Here is a 23,726-nt window from a genome sequence, read left to right as displayed (position 1 = left end):
ATCATAGATTTTCTAGATCGATTAAATTCTGCATGTTTCATCAGAACTGATATGAACCAAATTATTTTTCTTATTAAATCTCTTCTTATAATTATTTTTCTTATTAAAAGTCCAAAGTTTCTGTTTGTTTCTGCTGAATTTGTCGCTTATACTTTTTTGTTAAAATTTAAAATTTTTTTCTTTGTAGATAATTTAAACAGCAAAGTAGTAGAGTATCTTTTTGATAATATTACCTACATGCGTATGATTTTTTAAATGATAAGTTCTGTGTTTTTGCTTTTGCCTTAACCATGATTTTTACTACATTCTCATAATTTTCAGTAGTTTAACCGAACAATTTTACAGACTTGAATTTTTTCGTTTGCTTGTCAAAAAATAAAAAAGAAATAGATTTCGCGAAATCAACTGCGATAGGAATCTGATAGGAAGTAGTAAATATGTGTGTGTATAAACTTTTATTTTGAATTCTCGGCTATATATATATACATACATACATACAGAGAGGGACTAGAATTCAAAAACGAAATAGTGCAAAGATAAATTTTAATAGTTTCTCTCTCGCTGTTATCGTAAAGCGACCGTTTTCCCCTTGGCTCTCGGCCGATTGCGATCGATAACGTTATTTACACCCTGAACACGTATCTCCCTATCGTCGAAAGGGTATATCGCGCTGAATGTGTCGCAGAGTGTTTCACGAAACACACGGTTACAGGACAGTAGGAGAGTCTCTTTCATTCCGAGAATAGTTCGCCACATATAGATGCACGTCTTAGGGACAAATAGATGATACGGGACCGAATGAAATGCTTAACGTGTGTTTTGTGCCGCTTGTGGATGCGAAGGGAATAAATGAGAGAAAGAGGGAAAAAGAGAACCGAATTCCGCGGATAGAGAGATGCGATCGATATTCGATGACGCGTCACGTTGATCGATCGAAAAGGAAAGAGAGGGAGAGAGAGAGGGAGAATGCGGCCGATTCTCTGGAGAAGTGATTCCCAGTCACGGATTTGATTCCGCAGACTTCCCTCGCATCCCCGGAATGCATCGATGCGCATTCGCCGACCGTGCTCCGATGGTAGCCACTGAGGGGGAAAACGAGCTTTCAATGCCGATCGAAACGATCGCCTTCCCGTTAAGCTCTGATTTCTGGCCGCCTGGTTGCATTCACATCCATCTAGTCTCTCTCTCTCTCGTATCTTCGGTTCCTCTCTGTTCGTTTTATTCCTTAATATATTTTTTATGTTTCCCTATATGTGTGGTCACTTGCGTTTTTATGCTTTCATAAATATCTGAAAAAGACACGGTTAGAAAAGCGAGATTGAGATGAAAGTTCTAATTTTTCGAGTGATAATTTTATTGACAAATAGAATCAGATAATTATATCAGATTATTATTTATTTCAAAATATAGAATATAATCGCGAAAAACTTTGACGTCTATCCGCTCTTGCTTCTTCGAGATTACATTGTAAAATGATGACAAAGATGACATGGACGCACTAGATTCTTCGTATATAACACAGCGACAATTCAGATCTGTTTCTGACGTACTATTAGTTTTGCATCAAATTAAGCTCTCTTGTTTAGTGAAATGTTCGCTATCAAACATTGCGTAGATATTACAACAATATATATGCGAAGGGAAAATCTTCAAATATTTTTTAATATTCACGCGATAAATTTCAGCAAAGGCTGATTTTCTATTTAGATTTTTTTCGAGAATTTATTTATTATTTTGATACAAATAAAAGATTTTATTTAATGTGATTCGGAGATCGATTGGTAACATATAAACAATTTTAATCGAGGGATAATCGATAAAAAATTATCTCTAAGCTACCTCTGCTGTTATCAAACTTGTATCTAAATTAACATTGTATATAAATTTATTATCTTTAAATTATTATAATTATAATTAACTACCAATAAGATAAAATTGATTTAGCTTGCAAGAACCATTCTCATTATCTTACACAATCGATTAAATACATACATGATTATACGCCTTGTGGAGAAAGAAAAAAAGAGGGGGAGGAGCAAGAGGGAGAGGAAAGAAAGAAAGAGAAAAATATGTAAGAGATTTATGCGGCGTCAAAGTCATTTTCTCGAATATCCTTTCCCCTTGTACGTCTTCGGAGATTTCCTGTAACAGGAGTGAGCGATCTGAAAATCACGCGCGCGCGAGAATATCTCTAAAACGCGCTTCGTATTCCCGGTCGCGCGATTATTCGGAATTTATTCAGTCGTCGCGATCTACGGGGTGCATTATCGCGCCTGTCGGCGGATACATTAGCGACGTTTATATATCCCCCATATAGATGCGCTCGCGCGCGCATCTCCGCCAGAATCTACAATTCGTAAGTAACAATCCGGGAACATTTCGTTTGGGTTAAACGCTCTCTCTGACCTTCTCTCTTTTTCCCTCTCGGTTTGTAACCACGTAGTCCTAAATCGCGTGCGCGCGAAGCAAGACGACGTATCCTTCGGGGTTTACGACGCTCGCTGGCATAAGACGGAGGAAAAATTGTTCTACGCCACGTGCGCCCCGGCGCATATAAATATTCATTGCGCGATACACGAGACGTGCTTAATTCGCTTTTCCATCACCGGAAGAATCCCCGAAGATATTTCTGTGTTTAAGAAAATTCGTAAAAAACGCAGACGTTCAAACTGTTTAATTAATTACACATGTTCAATAAATATCTTTTCTTTTTAAATTAAAAAAAACAAATTTTATTCCTCGTAATTTCTTTTACGGTGGTTCCAAATTGCTTACTGGGCGTAAAATTTTAAATTGTTAAAAAAAAAGAGTATTTTAACGTACCTTAATATCAGATTACAATTTTCATAAATATGTAACGTATTTAAAAAAAAGATTTTTTTTCAAAATTGAATATATCTATTCTTGGAAATTTTAGTTTTCAAATTAATTTGTAAAAGTTAAAATAAAATGAAAAGTTGAAATAAAATGAAATCTTTCACGCATGTCATAGCTAGAAATAACATAAATTGACTGCTTTGCATAACTTTAATTCGAATTTCTAAAAATTCTGACGTATCCAAGTATTTCTAAAACAAATTAAGTATAAAAAGACTACAAAAAATAATTATTTTTGCGTTTCTTTTTTCTGTTATTAACGTACGCTATAATTTTATAAAAAGATTAATTATATTCATTTGTTTAATATATGATTATATGGATCGTTGTACAAGTTTCTCTCGAAAAAATGATTTCCTACTGCTTCAAATTATAAATTTCTTCCATGTTCCTTTTTCCTTTTCTCCGTCATCCTCGATAATGTCATACAGTTCATGCTACATGATTTTATTACAGCCTAATTAGAGCCAAATTTGCGCACCGCTCACAGTCACGCGCGTCACCACAATTATGTCATGATTACGTGGGTTTGTATTACGACACTATGGCGCAATGTAATGCATATCACGGGGACTGTTCGAAAGGGCTCTTGCACGTGGACGGATTAATTGAACGTGCTGCGGCATCAATGATTCCGCATCCGATAGCAAAACACATATACGGTTGTATAAGTTCCGAAATAGATGCGAATTCATTCAAGTATACTTTTCTCGAAGTATAGCTTTCAATGTGTGTATCATACATATATTTGATCAATCGATATTTATGAATTTTCTTATTTCGTGTCGCGATAAAATTTTTATGAAAAGCGTAAACCGCAATTTTATCATCCCCGAAATCGGAGCCGTTCTTTAAATAAATCTCCTTTCGCTCCTGAAATTACGTCAGAATTCAAATCCTAAATTTGTGCCGCATCATGTCGTGAATCATCCTGTATATGTCTCTCCTGGCATATAGTATGCTGGTAACTGAAGTGCTTGGACGACAAGGCTAGACATCGCTTCGGTCCGCTTGTCATAGTGTGTATTCTCATTATTTAGAGAGGTTGAGTTACATTTTGCACTTTTGGGACGAGGCCGAAATATCATATATGATGACGGGGAGCTCATACAAGTGTTTTAATAATGATTGCAAAAATGATTGCAAAAGCGACATTTTTATAATTATTTCAATATCCTAATTTTTCTTTGTTCTGATAATCTTTATTTTTATGTCCTTATAAAAAAATATATATTAATGAGGTTTGCAAAAATTAATTAAGGGCAAAAATATTGAATGCAAGAAAAGTTGGCGCTGCTATGACAATTAAAAATAACGCCGACTATCATAATGACGATTGAATCAGGCGCGTGAACTCGGCGTCTTTTCTCGATCGTTTTCCACGTTACCTCACAATTAAAGCAAACAACAAGGGATTAAAAGCAAATAAACGTATAGCGCGTTCGATTGTCGATTCGCGCATCCGCCCCGGTGCGCTTCCTGCTCGGCCGATGTGACCTAATTTCTCTCGAGCTTAGAGATAGTTGGGGCCGCGCAGAGAGAAGCAAATTGGGTAACGATAATTCCAGCGATTCCTCCCATCGTTGCTTCCCACCTATCGTCGTCACGCTCCGCTCGCGGAATATCTTCCGGATGATCTTCGACCAAGAGGATAAACTGAGACTCGACCGGGTTTCGCGCTCTCGAGTTTACAATCAGAATCCGCTGCAACTTGGCTTTCGGAGATTAATTTGCTACGTCCGCGAAGTCGGGAGGTTTGGACGTGTATTTCGCCTCGTCCGAATGGACCGACTTGGACAAAAAAACCCGGGATAAGACATTGATTGATGTCGCGATCTGCGTGTATGTTCGTGAAAATAGTCTCATGCTTCTCCCGAATCTACATCTCTCGGTTCTCTGTCTGTCAAATGCAAATCTTTGTCGATTAATGTTGCCAACTATCTCGATCGACGCTTTCCATATGAAAGATATTGGTCGCGATTTAATTTGAAGCTCTATCCAAATCCTTTCCTACCCTTCCTTGTTCCTATCGAGAATCCATTATCCTCGAGCACGCTCGTCTAATCTAGCTCTCGAATGATCCGCGAACTATATCTGTTTCATTTGCGTCGCGTAATAACTATACTTGTTCAGCTCTATACATTCGTTTTCCCTTATTTACAGAATGGAGAATCGTCGCAGTACGTGACGGACAGACTTCGGCAATTCTCGGATCCTTTGGCGAGGTTTCAACCAATTAACGGTGAGTGAATATTACTCCATATTGCATATGATTGCTTATACGAATTTAGATTCTCGACAGAAAATATTTACTGCTTTAGTTCCATCTAACGTTTCACTTTTAGCGATCATGTAACTGGAGTTACACAATAATAAAAAGACAATATACGCATCAAAACGTCAGAGTTATCGCGATGATATTCTTGTATTAAGTAAAAAGTTAAATAAAAATTATATCGATCCGCGCTTTTTCGTGGAGTCCACAATAGAAAGATACACATTTATTCCATTTAACTTCTTCAAAGTTTGCATCGAAAATTGTTGCGCAAGTTAAATTTTTCTCCTCTCCACGCTTCAATAATTTAATTCTCTCGTCTATTATAACAAGCTTATTACAAGCTTAATTATAATTAAGAAACTGTTATAATAACAGTTTTCAATTAATTAATATTATACTTTTAAAAAAGGAGAAGAAAATAATTTATTACTCTCTTTTTTGTTAAACTGTGTTATTGAAAATTATCACAAATTAATAAAAGCTTTGCATTTCGAATTTTCGCCCTAATCCTTAAATTCGCATTTTAGTCACGATTATCGCGGATGTCATTAGCCAGGAGCGCATGCGGCGCGGAAAAGTCGTTAGAGGCAAGAATGTACGGCGGATATTCGCAGCAGAAACGCCGAGCGATCGGGTCGCACCGCGGTTTGCGATTCTCGTCTCTCATGAGTCGTCCTGTCACGCAAAAAATCATCAACATCTGCATCGCATAAGGCAGCATCAAGCGCGCGATCGTTAGGCGACCGCTGCGATTCTAAAGCCCGTAAGATTAAATTCGTGTTCGTTGCACGCGTCGAATAAAAATAGGCGGGTAAATGTATTTTTCTGATACACGCGTACAATATGTCCTCCAGAAATCGTCAGATATCTTAGCAGATTCGACGATAAAGTTCTTATTCTCTTTCTGGAAGGAGAATTTAATGGACACTCGATATTATTTATATTTATTACAAATTTTCAATTTTTTCACTATAATTTGATAAATGTTATATAAATTTTGTGTAAATTACCTACGTGAAAATACATACATATACGTAAAATTTATAGAACCAACAAATTTACAAAATATACATTTGTTTTTTCGAAACAAAATTATTATCGAACAGTTTCAAAAGCATTTTATTTTGCTTGATTAGTAATAAGCGTGAATGCAGGCCATTAAAATATTAAATAAAATTATTTAAAATTTTATCTCTCGCGTAAATGTAAATACAAATATTTATTGAAAAATATTAAGTGCAAATATTTATTGCACACATTTAGTTTCATCAAATACCATTAATTGAAATAATAAGCTTAAAAAAATAATCAGAAATTCTTATTTGAAATCATATCTAAAGTTTATAAATAATATGTTAATCATTTAAAGTGTTATTTCAAAAGTAATCCTTTTTTCATACTAATTTACAAAAACTAACGTGATCTGAAAAATATAAATTGCAAGAGAAGAATCAATAACATAAATAAAATAATCTGCGAAAATAATATTCACACACATATCTTTACAAGATTGACTTGATTATACAAAGAGAGAAATAATTATTTCAATTAAAATTTCTGACAAAAAAAAATGCAATCTTTGAAATATTCATCGCATGATTCCTGAAATTTACTACAATAGAAAATTTTAATTAATATATAAAAATAGAGAAAGAATTATTTCATATTAATTATTTATAACCTCTAGGAAAGAATAGCTTGCATCAATATTTTTGTTCTTTACTTCGAATATTAATTTTTTGTCGACCTCTGATGTTCAGAGGATGGACAAAATTATTAAAGCGAATCTTATGGAAACCATCTATATGGAAACAATAAATCAGTGTCTCGCGTACAAAGATATCAAAGACACATCGCCAGCGGCTATAGGTCAGATACAAAAATAATATCTCACTTTTTCTGTATATATGAGTCATGCGATTGATCGTGCGTTGGACTCATCTAAAATAGTTCAACGGCGAAACCACGAGAGACGTGAGATAAGATCGGTGGAGGAGTTCGGGATCGAAACTTTTGCCATTTCCGTTTCCTTTTCGAGTTGCGGTCTTGTTGCGCGAGAAGTTTCTTCGAATGGAAAGGGAAAAGAGGACCCTGCGGATATTAACAGCAGGATGCACAGCGCGTGCCGTGAGATCGTCCGATGCATGCATGCATGTTAACAAAGTGAACCGCGACACGGATGATCTGAAATGGCGCGTTCGCGCTCCTTCTCTCTCTCTTTCTGCGCACAGGTATTTTTAAGTAGATTAATGTCAGACACGCGACGGCGCATTAAGCAGATCGGTATTAATGAGTTTTGTCACCCTTGAGTGACACTCGGTCGCCGTTCGGTTACACTCGGCCGCTATAGATAGCCCACCCGTGTGCACGCGGGTCTGTCTCTATCTTCCTCCCTCCCTCTCCCTTTCCTTCTTTTTTGCGTACACATTTCCCTCACGGAAATATATCGCGTCTACGAAAATCTTCGGTTGTATACATGTATGTGAAAACTGACGAGATTATCCGACGCGCGCGCTTGCATTTGCGAGGTCCGTCTGGCTAAAAGAGCAGAGCGAGTTTTGCTGGAGAGCAGAATCCGGGTAATCGGACAGAGCACCGTCTCGTTGACATCGGATGTTGCGGCGAGTTAAATGAAATCTTGGATGGAACAGGAGAGTCCGTGTACTTAGTCGAGAATTGGCGAATTTTCCTCTTACACTTTGAGGAAGACAATATATAATGCTTGGATAACATGAATGAGAGAGTTATTTCAAGATGAGAAAAGTAAAAATATATATTTCGGCTTATTTTCTTTTCTAAATAAAGATCCAAGTGAGAAGCTAACAAGAGAAAATTAATAGCTAGTATAAGTTATTTCAATTGAGTTAAAGTATTTTAAATTTGGCGCAATTACTTCTTCAACTCGTCACATGATAAGATATATTACAATAATTATTTTTGCAACTTTAATTACAAATTTTTTAAAATTATGGAGCAGTTTGAAAGCCAGAAACATATTAGCATTAAAAAGACGAGAAATTATTTTCTTTCTTTATTTCATTAAGGTACATTAATAAATGAAATGATTGACAACAATCTTTTGTGCGATACTTTAAATTATACGATCAAAAACTTATTTAACATAATATTATTATTGATTCAATTTTTTAAAGAACAAATGTTTAAAGCGAGATGAGATTTGATTTATCGGGCAACTTTAGAAAAATTGTAATAAAATGAAAACGCAATGGAAAGAATAATTTGTGGTTTTAAAGTTTTTTTGATATTCAGAGATTTCAAAGATCTTTAGTGCTCGTTGATGTAACTTTTTAACAGTTTCAAAGACTCTCCCTCTTTTTAATTCAATCAATATTTTAGTATAATAATTGAATCTCCTAAATATTACACTGGATAATTTGCATCTCGATTATTTTCGTAGGTTAAAAGGCTCGTATTTTTTCTATTTTTTGGCTTTCGAAAAACTTTATCCCAGCTTTAACTGTTCGCGCGTTCCAGACTCTCTATTAAAAGTTTGTGCAACGTCCTCTGAACGCGAAAGGGTTAAAAATCGCTTTGTCGCGTCCGCTTTATCCGCCCTTTTCGTGTCGGGTAGTAAAACGTATGAAAGTATATAAGCCTTGACTATGGAGGCAACAATAACCTGCCATCAAGCCATGGCCGAATCTTTATTCACAGAGACACTTTATGTGAAAAATGGGATTTTTTCCATTTTTTTGCTTTATTTCTCAACACTTGTCCTCTATGCTTAACGCAGATAATGCGTCAATACGCATTTATTTTGGAAAACGGAGGACGAAGGGTTTTTAAATGACTGAAACATAAAAGCATTTGAGGATTCAACGAGAGCATTCAATTAATGGATTCGGGCAGATACTTGATATCCGGTACCCGGAGACAAAAGAGGTAATAAATCCAATATGCTCCGATTATATCCGGTCGTGTTTGGCTTTTTCAGATATACGCAAACTCGCACTTGCTCCGATATGTTGAATATTCACTCTCTTAACTCTCTCACCCTTTTTTCACGGTGAAAGAAAAATCTTTGAAGATCCTGATCTCTCTCTCTCTCTCTCTCTCTCTCTCTCTCTCTCTCTCTTTCCAATCTTTACAATCAGTTTAGCATACAGATAATCTATTCACTGAGATAATAGCAAAGATTGATGATATTTATTTGCGTTTGACATTTGTCAATCACATCATTTGTGATCCGAGAATTGATTCTTCTGTCAGTAACTCATTTTCCGACGATCGATTTTAAACGACCAAGTTTGCGACGTACAAAAGTGAAACTATGTGTCGCCAGCCGTTTTTGCGTCAGCTCCTCTCTAACGACGATGCTTCGAAGACGATGCGACGCGACTTCGGGATAAATTATTCGGGAGGGCGCGGCCCTATTTTCCGGTCGACCGCCTGCGCAATTTCGATCGCTCGCGCGCCAAGAGAGCTCGTCACGATACAGACCACCACGATGCAAACTCGATCTTCGCGATCGATTTTCTTCTCCGGCACTTTGTCAGCTCGTAAATAAGTTTACGCGCGTCACAAATAATCACGCTGTTGATCGCGTCGGGGCGGAAACTCGTCAAGCCCTATGATAAATGAAAGGTGCGCGAAATATCAAGTGTCCGATGTATTTTTCCCGCTCGTTTCAAGCGAAAAGAGCTTGTTTCGAAAAAGCGAGAAAAATATCACAGAATTTTACAAAAAATGTTTTTAATTTGATTTGCACGCGCTTCCGTTTGACGTAGCGTTAGCTTTGAATACGCTTGATTCCGACTTTTATTCGTTTAACGTCAAGATTGCACAATTAATTCGATTTACTCGTAATCTCGGGTATAAAGTGTCGCGATAATGATATTTGTTATTTATGTACCATCAACGCAAATTTAACAAATTTATTTCTCATCATGTTTCTCAACACTTATCCTCAAAAGATTCTCGCTTCTACGCGTATCGTCTATCCGCTCGTAAACGCTTAAGATTGCTCGTGTAAACGCCATTAGAGCCATCGAGATCAAGAACCTCTTGATACCTCCCGCCTACACCTTTAACTCAAAAGTTACGTCGTTAACTTTTACGATCGACGTTTCGTATATTTTTTTCTTTATTTTTCAACGAAGTAACACCCGCCAAATTAAAGTTCTCCGTATTTAATCCATATTAATTATAAACTAAAAAATTACGAAAGATTATATCTCTCTCTCACCTGTTCGTTAAAGAAAAATTGAGATCAGAATTTAAAAAATCAAGGATATATAATGCAAATATGACGTATAACGGGATACATCGCGTCATAGAAACGTAAACATCCTTCTGCGTGCGTGTGGCCAACTATCAGGGTGGCGGCGCGTCGAAGTAACTCTAGCGGACTTACATATGTTCTCTATTAAATTATTGCGTTTACCCTCGCACGTTAGGGAAGAAAGAGCGCAAGAGAAAGAGAGAGAGAGGGAGAGAGATAGCCTGCGACCGGGTACTTGGACATTTATCCCCACGGCTATTTCCGTGAGACACTTGTAATGTTTTCGTTTTTCCCCCGTGCCGAAAATGCGACGGGATTAATTGGCCTACATTCTGAAAATAGACGAGCACCTCGGGGCGCGCGCGCGAGTCAACGCGCGAGCAACGTTGCAGCAACATTCGTCAAAACATTGCGATCGCCGATTGCTTTTCTTCTCTCGAGAAGACGAGTTGTTTGGGACGAGTTTTCTAGTGTTTAATAATGAGAAACAGTTTCTGCAGTTTCCCCCCTTCCTCTCCCGACCCCGAAGCGTCTCGTTCGTTTCGGTGCGAAGACTGCAAGGGGGATCCCCTTTACTTTAGTTGTATGAGAAATTGACAATTTTTGTGAATTTTTTTGAAGAATATTAAAAATTAATTTTTTTGACGTTTTACATGTGTTTTTATTGATGTTTAAACAGGACGTTTAGTCAGTAGTTTTTAATCTTGGATATTTTATTTAGCTTTTTTCCGTTTAATATTCCTGCATGTGTCCCAACGTGTTCGCTGGTGCATTCATGTTCAATATCATGATGTGATATGCTGCTCCTTGTGTAATTGCTTGAAATGAATAAACTCGATCTAATTTTATTTTAAGATATTTAAGAGGGATATCGGACCTAATTTTATTAGAGAAAATTGAAAAATAACAAAACAGTGTCATATTTAAGAATTAGATGTATCAATTTTGCTGAAACTTATTTACATTTCTTGAAAAAAAATATTAATTACTAATTTTTTAAATTCTGAAACTAAAAAAGTGTTCTCTTTCATTAAAAAAAAAATTGAAGTTATTGCCTCTATTAGTTTTCAAGATATTCGTCACACCAACTTTGAAAAGTGTTTTAAGAAGAACGCATTGGAAGTTTTGCAAATCCATTTCAAGGACTGCGGGCCATCCTATTTCAAATCTTATTATTCTGTTAATTTTACGAATTCTTCAATAAAATTTGAGCGACATTTTCAAGACATCATTCTTTAAATATCATATTTTCGGAAAATGTAAAAAATAAATCTATTTTTTTACTTTTTAAACTAAACTATTACTCTCTAAACTAGACTAGGCTCTTAAGAGAGATTTTTGTCCTGTTTCTTTTAATTTCTTTGTAATAAAAATATTAATACAAAGATGCAAATTTTATGTTATATTGATGTATGTCTATTCATGCGTGATGCTCTAATAATTATGTATTGTACTTGGAGCATGCAATTTTTGCTAATTGCGTAAGACGATTTCTCGAGGTTCTATTGCTTTTCGTTTCCATTTACGCAGCATTAGAATTGTATCATTGTCGACATGTTGTCACGATATGGTTACTTCGAACGTGCGAGAGCATCGGACACGTCAACTCATGTCACGTGCGCTGCGTACCGTGTCAGCTTCGTAATAGTTTGCGAGAAGATACATCTCTGAACGTTGACACGTGCATGTAATTCATGATAATGATTAATCCTTAATCAATTAAAAAATTATCGATTATATATGTGTTGCGTTATTCTTTTTCTCTCTCTCATCACTTTTGTAATTCTCAAAAAATTTCAATTATCTATTTTTATTCGCAATCTTTGTATTTATAAAAATTTACATATCGCAGTAGATTAAATATTATAGGAAATGATTTGCAAAAGAATTCTTCTTTTCCAAGATACAGATGAAGATATATAAGATAAAGTGATAAATTAAAATATATGATTATATAAAATTATATATTTTAAAATTAGATAATTAGGTACTTTAATTTATTAATTAAATATTTTTATTTAGATAATAGAAAACACTCTTAATACGCATATTTATAGAATGAATGGAAAGAATTTTTGGGTAGTACTTTCCAAAAATTTTATCGCATTTAAAAAGAAAGTGAGAGACATTTTTCATAGAGTTAATGAGCAAATCCATATACTTCATTCGGCGGTTCACTAATCTTCGGTTCGTAACTCATCGCGCTTATCGTTGTGCACGCGACTTTGCGAATCCTCGCAAAAGCATTTCACGCTGCCAAGAACGCGGCGAAGCTATACACGGATACACAAGTATCGTGGATCGGTTCCAAAACAAGCTTCATTTGCAGCGCGCTGCGATGTCACGACGAGGCAGCAGCTAGATAAGTAGGTGTATCTCGTTCGCGATACACGGAAGGGCGGATATATAGGGAGGAATACGCAAATTTGCGTCTCTCTACCACACACGCAAACATATATATACACCAATAATATAGCTCGTGGATGCCGGCCAAGCTCGGGATTCAACGCCCGCCTAATGCTCGATAAGAGAGCGCGATCGCATGAAGGAACGAAGAAGAGAAGACGAAGACGGGAGAATACGAGGGAAGCGAGGCGAACATCTGGAGTTACCGATTTACAGAATTTTATAAAAGCAATAATCGTGAAAAAATAGCAAAATTTAAATTTTTTTATATTGTTTAAAATAGCAGAGATATTTTAAATGAACAGAATTGGCGGATCATCGCACACACTATTTTAATAACATCACGCTCGAGTGAAATCTTTTCAACACTCATGAAACATAAAGCGTCTGGAGTTGTCGGCGGGATAATTAGTATCGGTTGCTGAAGCTTTTTCGCAAGGAGGAAAGGGAGGATGAATACGCGAGAGACACGCCAGCGATCGTCCCGCTTGATGAATCGCGAGACGAAATTTCAGCGTTGCGATTCGCTCATAGACATTCGCAAAACGAGCCCGATAACAATGCGACGTTAAAATCGTCGCGACGCACGGTCGGTTGTTAAAATAACTTGGGATTAATTAGCGTTAATGAATACCTGGCTCCTGGCTTGGCGAGCGTGGAGGATATTTCAGAGATGCATCTCGCGCGTTCCTTCACTGACACTTCACGTGGTTCCTTCCGCATCTGTACTTTCGTCCAAATATTTCTAAGTCACCCCTCGGTAAAAGGGATTATCTTTCTTAGGTACAACGCTTTTGTGAAACAAGAAATTTTTTTTACATGTTAAATTATATTTTCATATTCGCAATATTATATTTATTTCTTGCGTATATTTTCGTTCTCCTAATATATTGCTGATCCTCTTTCGTTGGTCATCATCGTTCACTCTAAATGTTCCACGAGAGAAGTTCAAATAGCACCGTTTCTGAATAAATTAAAAAATTAAATTAAAAATTTCGATTAAAAAATCGAATCAAATGTTGAATTAAAATTATATACAATATTGACTTGGAACGATTCTAAACACCTATATATAATATTTTGCATATCATATCCTTCCCGATAAACGATAGTATCGAAGGACAGAAGGAGTCTTCGACTGTCCTCGGGCTATTTCTGTCGGCTTTATTAAATCCAACGCTCCATCTCGAGAAAAGAGAGAGAGAGGGAGATAGAGAGAGAAAGACAAAGTCGTCAATTAGACAGAGAATCGCGAACGTCACGCTCCGGCGTGTTAGTCGAGCGAGCATAAAGTGCGAACGCTCGATTACGTAAACAGCGGAGTCTACTAATCCGCGCTGATCAAGACAAATGCGCTTCTCCTCCTCTTCGTCGTCGTCGTCGTCGCTCGCGTCATCAGCGGAGCCTGATATGATGCCCGCCGATAAATCGCGTGGGCGCAAAGTCTCCTCTCCGCTTCCCTTCCCGGCTTCCCGGATGCGCATCGAAATTGGTTGGATTATACGAACCAAGGGCGGGAGAGGAGGAGAGGATATTCTCCCTCGTTACCGCAAACGCGACGCGAGTTATAATTCACGATCGCACTAAGCACGTGTCACGCAGATTCGCGCGCGAATCCTAATCTATACGCGAGCTGCCAGGCGACTCTACCGAAGCGTGCCTTAACTTTAGAGCGCCTGATTATTTTAATTGATGCGCCGCCGTTTCGTCCCATTTAATAGCCGTTATTCGTAAATAGCCCTCGTCGAGAAAAAACTTTGCGAATTCGCGAGGGGATACGGGGAGAATGAATGAACGGGGGACGGGATGACAAGAGGGGTAGTTTTATTGAGAGTTTTTGAACGGTTGCACGAACGAGACTTAAACCTTAAACTTTGGATTCGAACCGCATAAAGTTAGTCCCCCAATATTAGAAATAAATTGATTTTTTTATGATCGATTGCACATTGTTTGCACAGGAATGCACTTTTTTTATTTCCGTCAGCATACCTCTAGTAAAAAAGTTTGTTTAAAAAAAACTTTAACTTCACGTTAGCCACCAATTTGTACAAAAATAGTTTTCAATAACTAATAATTTGCTCAAAAATAGTTTTCAGCACGTGATATGATGTATTGTTAATCTCGTTTCGCGACAAGAAGGTTTAAAGTAAAAGTTTATACTAAACAGTACAGATGACTATTGCTTATAAATATTGAAATGAATGATGAGAGAGAGAGAAAACACCTGTAGAAAAGTACAGATGTTAACGTAAAACGTTGACGTTCGCTTCACTTTACATGTAAATCGCAATATGATGCGATCGTTGACGCCGCATCCAGATTAATGTCACTCTCTCTAATGTATACAATGTATAAGTAATTTAACCGCCGCAAATTATCGCTCTTTTGATCATCTTGCGATCATAGACGCTCGTAAAGCTGCGGCGTGAACCGCGATGGTGGTGGCTGACGCGTCTCTAATGTGTTTCCCTTACAACGTGTATGTGTCGTTTGATTTGGGTGCGCGGTATGCGAAGTGTAGGAGTTTACCCGTTCTCTCTCTCTCTCTCTCTCTCTCTCTCTCTCTCTCTCTCTGCGCTCGGAGATGATCAAACGACTCGTCGAGGCACTCAAAGGAACGTATGCAACCGCGCACGTAAATTACGTCGTTCTAAAAGCAATTAGCGATTGCTACTTATCGGTAAACAGTAAATATTTACGTCGATCCGCAACCTCGATAGCTTCGAGATATCACGAGCGATCAAACGTTCGTTTCCTTTTTCTCTTTTCGAGAAAATCGAGTAGAGAATATATTTCTTCGAAACTTTGTCTTTAAAAAAAATATTTCCGTTCGATGCTTTGCTCTTATTCTGTTCATTGATGCATTGCATTTCTATGCTTATTGTTAATGCTTTTATTGACAGAGATAAAAGTTTTTCTTTTTTTTTACTAAAAAGAAAAAATCGAATTGATAGAATCGTTGATACTCTTGACAACTGTTTGACAGATCCTCGATAATCTAATTCGCAATTTTTCCTGGCAATAATTCCATATTTAAACATAATATTTTATCCCATATTTAAACATAATATTTTATAATGGACGACGAAAATTCCTTTTAAAGGTTAAAAGTCTTAACTTTGATTGAAACACGTTATATATTATAATCGTAAGATACATTTAAACATTTAATTTATTTTTGCAACTTTTACCATAAATTTTTCAAAATTGTGACGCGATAGAAGCTGGAAACTTATTTAAAAAACTACAGGAAACGATTATTTTCTTTCTCCTCTTTCGTGACGTTATTTTTATTTTGTTAAACTGTAATTATTAATACGCGTGCGTATGAGATTCGCTTTTAAAATTCCACTTGGTAGGCCGGCGTGAATTCGCGGCGATGAGTGCACGTGCGAGAAGTTATCTCGAAAAATATCCGGACTTTCGTCAGGAGGATAAGAAAATTCAAGCTACCGACACACACCGGAGTGCCATATATTGCCACGGTACATTAGTATGACGCATCGTAGTCCTCCTCAACTCGGCGGAACGCGAATTTAAGCGCGGACGAAACCGCAGCCAAGGTACATACTATGTTGTACGCGGGAATCCGTTAATGTTGTCTGGAAAAACATTATTTTCCCTTTCCCATGACACGATAAAAGGATATGAAATCCGAAAAGACGGATTGAATGTTATACGATCACTTGTTTACGAGGAATTGACGTTTAGTGTGTATATGTCACGCTTGTCCAATGTACAATTTTGATGATATAATCCAGATGAAATTTTCTGATATTCAGGGAATTTTAGAGTAAATTAAGATGGTTGGTTGAAGTAGTTTTTTTTCATGTCCTAACTACATTCGCAGTTCGATTATTTAATGATATTTTTCAATATTGCATATAGCGTAATTAAATTTAGATAAGGCGTCATATATTTTTTATCGATAATAAACGTTAAATAATTTGACAGATGTAATGCGAGATGAATTGCCAGAGATTAAATGAACGGTCATTAGTTCGTGGATTTAAATATATCGTCAGAGCTTGTCGAGTTTGGAAGATTAATTACAGCTATTCGTTTCAATAATCATTATTGATTTATTTATTCGATATAAGCAAATTTTGATGTGAATGACTTAATTCCTAAATCGGATACTATTAAATCGCGATGAAAGTTTGTTATTATATGTATTTCGATTTGTGATGTTTCAAACATAACTGATTAACTCATACGAATTATAGTCATGATATAATAATTGTGTAATATCTGTCAGAAATTCTTCTAACTGCACGAATAAATTCGAAATTGTAGCATCATAAGTATCGTGAAATCACGATATATAATGCTATAAATTAATGCAAAAAAGCAATCATAATTATTCTCACAAATCGATATAAATCTCACAAGGTATTTTATAAGATTAAAACAGCCAACTATAATAAATATACAAATAAATACTGTGTTATGTGATTATTCAGAGCGATTTGTGAATTAATTGTGCATTATCTCTACGCGATTACGAAATTTAATTGCAAGAACCGTAAGTATGTCAATGTCTTCAATCGTCGAGTCGCAAACTGATCCTGCGCACGTTCGGACTTTCCCTTAAAGAAATCGCGATTCATTTGGAGCACCGGATGCGATTAGGACAGCGAGTGAATTGAGACGACTTAATGGCGTTTCCATCTTCAAAGACGTGTCCTAGACAATTTGCTGAATCCGTGCAGACCTTCGCACAACGAACCTTTGATTCCTTCTCATTAACGCGAAACGCATCGGTGGCTTCGAACTTCTCGGGACAAGAGCCGCTCTAACCGCGCATTCTCGTCCCCGGGTCTTTTTCCGCGACGAGGACATATTGAGCCTTCGCACCCGAAATTATTTCACGCGAAACGCGAAGTGCAACCTATTTTAATGATGTACGTTGATCGAAGCAGCGTAATTAAAATTGTAATCTCGTGCGGTTTATATTATTATTACGTATAAATCCTTTATAAAGTATTTTTAAGTTGTCCTCTTTCCCGTTTCCTCTAGAGAAAGGCCTCTTTTTTCCTTCGCGTTCAAAATCGACAAAAGCGCTCCTATTTTTTAAATAATGTACTTCATCCAATTTGTATTTTTTTTAGCCCTTGTCACGTATATCGCGATAAATCACTTTAACTGGTACTTAGACATTGTACGTGCCGAGTACGATATCATTTTGGCAAGTATTCTTCCGATTCAACGTTGCTTCCTATGCCTATCTATATTTATAGACGCAGTTCCGTTTTCAAACGTATCCCTCGCATGTTTCTTCTGTAAGTTGATCGGTTATTCTTGCCGCTCTTATTTAATCCTAGCCCTCTTATGAGGCATTTGCAAATTAATCTACTGATTTATCGAATCGATTAAAGTGACGAAGTGCAATATAAAAAACAGATATTTCGTATATATCGAAATAATGGAAAAATATTAGATCCCTATTGATCCAATCTCGCTTATTCCATTTATTGCAAAATTGATGCTCCGAAATTGATACTTCTTTCAAATCAATTTGCACAAATATGTGTCAACCAAAAAATCATCAAAAACAGATCGGATATCAACAATTTTGTTTTATAAATTTACGTAACAAGTTTTTGTGTAAATATATTGAAATGGGTCAGTTTAGTTGGTTCCAAAAAATTTTTACGTTTTATCATCAAACTATTTTCTCCGAATATCATTTCGATATCAGCTGGACACATAAACTAAAACGGAATATATAAAGTAATTAATTAAATTAATGAAAAATTAATTTTTTATACGTTTGAATATCATTTATACTTGATCATGCGTTCCATTCTTTATTACAGGCACAGAAATGTCCACTCGTTTGTTTATCCACTGATACATATATCAAGAATTACGTCGAAAATTACGGCCAGCAGATCTGTGATAAATAATTCACGTCATCATCGCGAAAACTGCTCGGTCTCGCACGGTATATCAAACAAATCTGGCGAACAAACTAGGTAATACATCATCCGAAGCAGTATGACATCCAGTATCGTAGGCAGTGATCTATAAATAAATACTCATGCCTCATGCCTCGCCAAACAATCGATGAACACGATTAATTGTTCAGTGCAGTGATATCGGAAAATTTCGAATTAAACAAACTCTATCCCAATTATTATACTTTCAAAAACTCTTACACGCGCTAAAAGCTGTATATTTCTATAAATTACTTATATATAAATATTTTTATAAAATGTAATAAACCACATATCTCCTTAATTTTAATAAAATTATCGATTCTAACATAGGAATTCCAATATGAGTCCTTAGCATTCAAATATGAAAAATATATGAATCAATATTTTAATTAAAAATTTTATAAATGTACTTATAAAATTTTAAAATCCTATTTTCATTCAATAATTCCTTATATACTTAATAAATTTATATCAAATAGATGATTTTAAGTTTAAATATAATTTAAAAATAAAAAGTAATGATGAAACAAATAAATTATATATTTATTTATTTATAAATAATATGAAGTTAAACATTTAAAATTTATTTCTCATTAAATAATTATAATAAATGTTATGAAATTAGTCTTAATTTAAATAAAAAGTAAAATAATATTAAAATCAGATTTATTTACAAAAAATATTATTAGAATAATTAATATAAAGATTAAAATTAATGTTTTTATTATTTTATATATTATGATTTATTTTACTAAAGTAAAAATTTATTAAACAATTAAAATTTTAAAATTTATAATCTTAAAACAGTTTATATTTTCTTGTTTTGATTCTAACGAAATATACTATTTTCGAGTGCAATAAAATCAGGGGAAAGGGCGTGTCATACGAATAAATATTGTGATAGAATAAAATTTTTATCACGATATAGATATTAATTATTGGTATTAATATTTAAATGGTAATTTATCATTGATATATCTCTCATTTACACATTTTATGTTTGCATTTATATCATATAAAATAAATATAAATTTCTGGGAAAGGGGGAGAAGGTTCATTATTGAATCATCATAAAAACATCGAAAAAAATAAGGATGCATTTACTCAAACTAAACACAATATTTTATATATATAAGGTAATATTTTATTAAAATACATCAGATCATCATCGTAATCATCGTTATCACAAAACATTTTTATTTTGCGATTATTGTTATTTTTATATTGTCAGATACCGAGCAAGCTATATAAAAACCTTTTCAGCATTTTCTCATTATTTTACCATCTTAGGTTCATGAATATTTATATAATCTCTTCATTTCTACATTGTTCTTAATATTATGGAGATTACAGTTGTTGAGCAAGAGCGTTTTCGCACAATATTTATGAAGAATTTTAGCAGACGCGGATAATTCTTGTACAGTCTGTACGGACTTGAAAAATAAGTAGCTTCTATAAAACCTTTACGCAATCTTCTTCGACATGCAATCGATTTTTCTTCAACGAAAGTTTGATTAAATCCCATTTCTCTCCATAAGTCTCTTATTTCCGAATGTCTTGATATAATTAAGAGCTTCCAATTAAAATTCTATTAAAATGATATCCATTCGGAATTAAATGAAGATGAAAGTCGATTTTCGCGAAAATTGCTTTGTGAAAAATTATTCGCTTTTAAATCCCTATTATTTATTGTTCGAGACTATTGTTATCACAACATTTTAAATAAACAAATCGACATAGATGGTAAGTTCGTAATTTATAAAATATCGCAATAAAAATATAAAGCTACTACCTAAATCCTACGTAAAACGAATAGAAAGTGCAAAAAGAGAAAATTGAATTTAACTGTCATCTTGTATTTATCAGCGCATGTCGACTTATTCGCTCGCGTTCCAACTAATATTATTAGTTTCGCATGTTTCCTCCGTTTTCTCAGTTACGTTTTGCAATATCTTTATCCGAACTTTCGTGCCAGCAATATATCCAAGATACTGGCGAATGTGGATGGCTAATTAGATCATCGACGCATTCGATGATGATCTACCGCGACAGTTTATATGCTTGCTGTTCTAATCATTAAATTTAACACCGCTAAATATCGCATGTAAAGAATATATATATTTTTCTATTTCTGTTTAGATAATTTAATATACTTTACCGATTGAATTTTAAGAATTGCAGTGTTAATCATCATTTTGCTTAACAATAATTGAGGAACATTACGATATAAAAATACCATACAAATATGCCATTAAAATACTCTTTTTAAAATTCTTTTCCATCTAATTGTAAGGGCAAACATTTCATTTATTACACATTGATGAAAATAAAATAAAAAGAAATATATAAATTTTTAATTTCGAATCTATTCGCACATCGTAAAATTGTGCTTTGTAACAGTATATTTTTGCTAAGAAAGCGAAAATTACTCGATAAATTATATAACAACAATACGCAAACGTGATCCCTTTACGAAACATTAATATGCACGTGGATATACATACCTTGCGGTTGAAAAATACGAGTCAAATTTAAAACGGAAAGACCAGTGCCAAGAATAACGGTCTCAAAGCTCTTACACAGAGGGGTGCATAACTTATGCAAGTGCTTTCGCCGCGAAGGACAACGAAAAGTGGAGGAAAAAAGAGCCGACCCCGTCGCTCCCAATTCGTTCGTAATTCATCCGTATCTGGATATACACTGCGGTTAAAGAGCATCCAAAGCTTGGTTTAAGCGCAGTTTGCGCTTCGCACACAGCGCATTGCACTTGCCTAGGACTTGCGATCGCGACGGTTCTTTCGCGTTAAACGCGCCGTGAAAACGGAGTTTAATTTCTGAGAACGGAATTTCGATTTGTTTGGGATTTCAGGAACGTAATTCCGCTCGACAAACATCATTAAATAGAGACTATGTTGCTCAAATAACACATGTAAAATATATAAGTATGATTCCTTCGACTTATATTCTAATATCGTTCATATTCTTATGTTTCCAGGTTTCGAGCAAACCGAGCAAGCGTTATCCTCGCAAAATAACGGCAGCAGCTTGGATTGTCTCAGTATGATCGTGCAAAGCATTAATGGACCGTTACAACCGTCATCGGAGAATCATTATTCACCGCATCACTGAAGTTGCACAATATCGAGTCTTGCTGATCCCTCTTTGGATCAAGCCCTCCTTCTTAGCCTTTACGGCAGCAAAATGTATGTCACTCGAATTTTCAATTTAACGTGCATATATAAATTACTGACCATATACATATATGGTCAAAGATCTGACCTTTTTCGAAATAATTCTATTGCATTGCACAGGATGTTTCGAAAATCGTTAAAAGCGTACTTTTTGCGACTCGCAGAATGAAGATGAATGACGGAGATGTTGACAATAGTAAGTTAGGTGGCTGTTTATTTATAATTAAAAGAAATATAAATAAAGGAGAGGAAGGCATTTTCCGTCTCTAAACTCGAGGAATTCCTAGTCGAGCAGAAGCGTTCGATTTTTGAAACATCGTATACATTTTAATCGGTCGCACGAACGCGCGATGGATTTTTGTCGAAGCAAAAATCACGTACATCTCTCGAGCGATTAAATTGATATTCAACGAAAGCCGTACAAAGTAATATAGATTTCCGATTATCCGTCGTCAAATCTATGCGAAATATTGGAAACGCCGTGAGAAATAATATAAAAAATATTTTATCTATACATATATACCAAAGAAGAAATATTTTAAAAGATAAATTCTAGATTTTCTTCTCCCTTTGCGAGAACTTAGCTTACTATTAATTGTAGTTATTATAAAAGAACGCATGATGAAAATTTATAGCGGAGTAAGGACTCGTTATGAGCCCAATATTTAAATATTTGGAATGAAAAAAACGCTATTGAAATTAAAAATGCGTTTTGTTTCCAATAGGATTTATAGATTTTTAAAAGATTAATTTCTTTCTATTTTTTACTCGTCTCTGTTTTTTTGGCGGTATTAATTTAGAACAAGCGCGAGGATTCAGACCGATGTAATTGCCAAATATTAATTTAGAACAAGCGCGAGAAATGCAGAGCGATGTAATTGCCAGAAATATTTTTTGCGCTTTCATACTTTTCGTACTTTTCTCGTTATCTCTGCAATACTTGTATAGATGAAGCGTACTATCGTTATTTTCAAAATTAATCTTTATCCTCATAACTACAATGTATTCTTCTCTCGATATAGAGTTTCTTCCTCATTAAATGTACAAAATTATCTTTCCTTGCATATGCGTTGTTTTGCATTTCAATTCGAAAATTATGGATTTAAATCGTGATATTTTAGCGTAAAATACCTTACAATTAATTTTGAAAAATATTAAGGGAGACACGCTCAAGAAAATCGTCGGAACAAGCCTTTTCATGTGCCTGCGAGATGTATCGATTGCGTGGAGTATATATCTAACCGAATTTCTCATCGATATCAATGATGTAAATATGCGGAAACAATAAAGAGGAACGAAGAGACGGAGAGACTTTTCTTTCTGCTAATGTCGTACCGCTTGCTGCATCGGATTTTCGAATCATTCGTCCGTATTCCCCTTAACGAGCTTTTCTCGGATAGCGGCCGAGAGTCATTCATCAGACGGCGGATGATTAATCAGTCGGCTAACCATCGTCGCGTTATTAAGGGCCGCATATTTTAACGCTATGTCTTCTACTATATTACGAGCTTGTCACACATGATTAATGGAAATATAATTAATGATAATGTAAATCGACACGTTTAATGCATGTCTAAACGTTTAAGAATATTGATCCTTTGGTTCTTCTTCTTACATAATATTTTAATGATTTTTATGAGTGATTCTAAAAAGAAAGGAAATCTTAGAAATTCTTTTAAAATACCTTCAAAAAGTTTCAAAGACTTGTATCGTGAACGTTTAACATATATTTAAATATCCAAGAATTTTCTATTCTTTTTTGTCCACATTTTGATGATTCTTGTAGATGA

General features: G+C 35.2%; 1 protein-coding gene across 1 annotated transcript in view; it reads left to right on the top strand.

The window, feature by feature from the left end:
• Positions 1 to 23,239, top strand: part of Nau (myogenic-determination protein nautilus) — a 33,590-nt gene extending 10,351 nt beyond the window's left edge. Inside the window, exons 4-5 of the mRNA XM_083081905.1 lie at positions 5,041 to 5,119; positions 21,741 to 23,239. Of these exons, the coding sequence (XP_082938031.1) occupies positions 5,041 to 5,119; positions 21,741 to 21,874 (213 nt within the window). The 3' untranslated portion in view covers positions 21,875 to 23,239. The remainder of the gene's footprint in view (positions 1 to 5,040; positions 5,120 to 21,740) is intronic.
• Positions 23,240 to 23,726: the final 487 nt, after the last annotated feature.

The sequence above is a fragment of the Camponotus vicinus genome, unplaced genomic scaffold, assembly GCF_025532165.1.
Source record: "Camponotus vicinus isolate PSW18456_S1 unplaced genomic scaffold, iyCamVici1.0 SCAF_11, whole genome shotgun sequence".
Classification (NCBI taxonomy): Eukaryota; Metazoa; Arthropoda; class Insecta; order Hymenoptera; family Formicidae; genus Camponotus; species Camponotus vicinus.
The sequence above is the reverse complement of the archived record's forward strand: the minus strand, read 5'-3'. Positions and strand labels throughout refer to the sequence as shown.